At 48.6% G+C, this 1291-nt stretch overlaps 1 protein-coding gene across 1 annotated transcript; it reads left to right on the plus strand.

Moving 5' to 3' along the window:
• Window positions 1-395: 395 nt before the first annotated feature.
• Window positions 396-1291, plus strand: LOC127771457 (uncharacterized). The gene has a single exon (XM_052297371.1). It carries the CDS (start codon window positions 544-546, stop codon window positions 1138-1140), a length of 597 nt encoding a protein of 198 aa, XP_052153331.1. The 5' UTR covers window positions 396-543; the 3' UTR covers window positions 1141-1291.

A 1291-nucleotide genomic window follows, 5' to 3' on the forward strand; every position in this document is an offset into this window, starting at 1 on the left:
ACATAATTCAGTTTGAATATGTAGACCAAATTAAATCAATACAATATCCAAACTGTTGGTAATTCAAAACCCATCCAAAAAATTCAATTGAGAAAAATAACCTTGAAAGACAGTGGGCTGAAAAAAAGTATAATACAGTTCTTTAGGAAAAATATTATCTCCATTCTACCTTATTGATTTTTAGCGTAATGTTTGATCATTTATCTTATTAAGAATTTAGTATAAATATACAAAAGTATAATTAAGATTATAGTATCTTTGATAATAAAACAAGAAACAATAAAATAAATAATATTTATATATATTTTTAATAAAATGAATAATCAAACATTATAAAAAAATCAATGGGATCATATATATTTTTGACATAGAAAGTATAATAAAAATGTGGGAAAGGTTAGGTGGGTAAGCTCTCCTATCCTTAATTAAGAAGTGTGCTTTCTCGTTCCTACACTCAGTGGTGCGTGCGTGGGTCACTAGATCACTGAAGCGCACCAGCTAAGCTCACCGTCTTCTTCCTCACCGTCGCCGGAGGCCGGAGCAATGCCGACGGTGCGGCGGCGCCACCCGGACGTGCACGTGAAGGCGCTGGAGGGCATCGTGTCGGCCAACACCTTCTTCACGGTGGCCGTCTTCATCGGCATCACCGGCACCATCACGCCGTCGTCGTCGATCCCCCCCAACTGCGTCGCCGGCGACGACATCGCCCGCAACTTCTTCCTCTTCGAGATCCTCTCCTTCGGCTTCTACCTGCTCTCCAGCCTGGTGGCGCAGGGCATGAAGCTGGCCGTCACCCTCCTCGCCACCGACGACTTCTACGGCGACGGCGAGCAGAAGCCCCCGCCGTCCGACGACTGCGAGGAGATGCCCGCGTGGCGCGCCGCAGCCCCGCGGGAGCGCCGCCGCGCCGTGCTCCGGTTCGCCCGGCCGATGATGCTGCTCGCCGCGGGCTGCTCCATCATGGGCACCTTCTTCCTGCTGCTGTCCATGGTGGACGCCATCCAGCTCAAGTTCGGCCTCGTCTCCTGCAACATCCCCCTCGCCGTCGGCACCACCTTCGCCCTCGCCGCGCTCGTCGTCGCCGGCCTCGTCTTCTACGGCGCCACCGTCGCCTACGCGCTCACGCACTACCTGCCCTGACCATCAATCACTCATCATCACTTAAATTAAATAGTTACTCCAACTCCTTCTTCTGCTGCTTAATTATTTTCAGTTTTGATTTTTGCATGAAATGTACAGATGTCTTTGATTTCTTGGTCAGATGATGATACGAATGAGAGAGACTTCATCA

Source organism: Oryza glaberrima, chromosome 4 (assembly GCF_000147395.1).
Source record: "Oryza glaberrima chromosome 4, OglaRS2, whole genome shotgun sequence".
Lineage (NCBI taxonomy): Eukaryota > Viridiplantae > Streptophyta > Magnoliopsida > Poales > Poaceae > Oryza > Oryza glaberrima.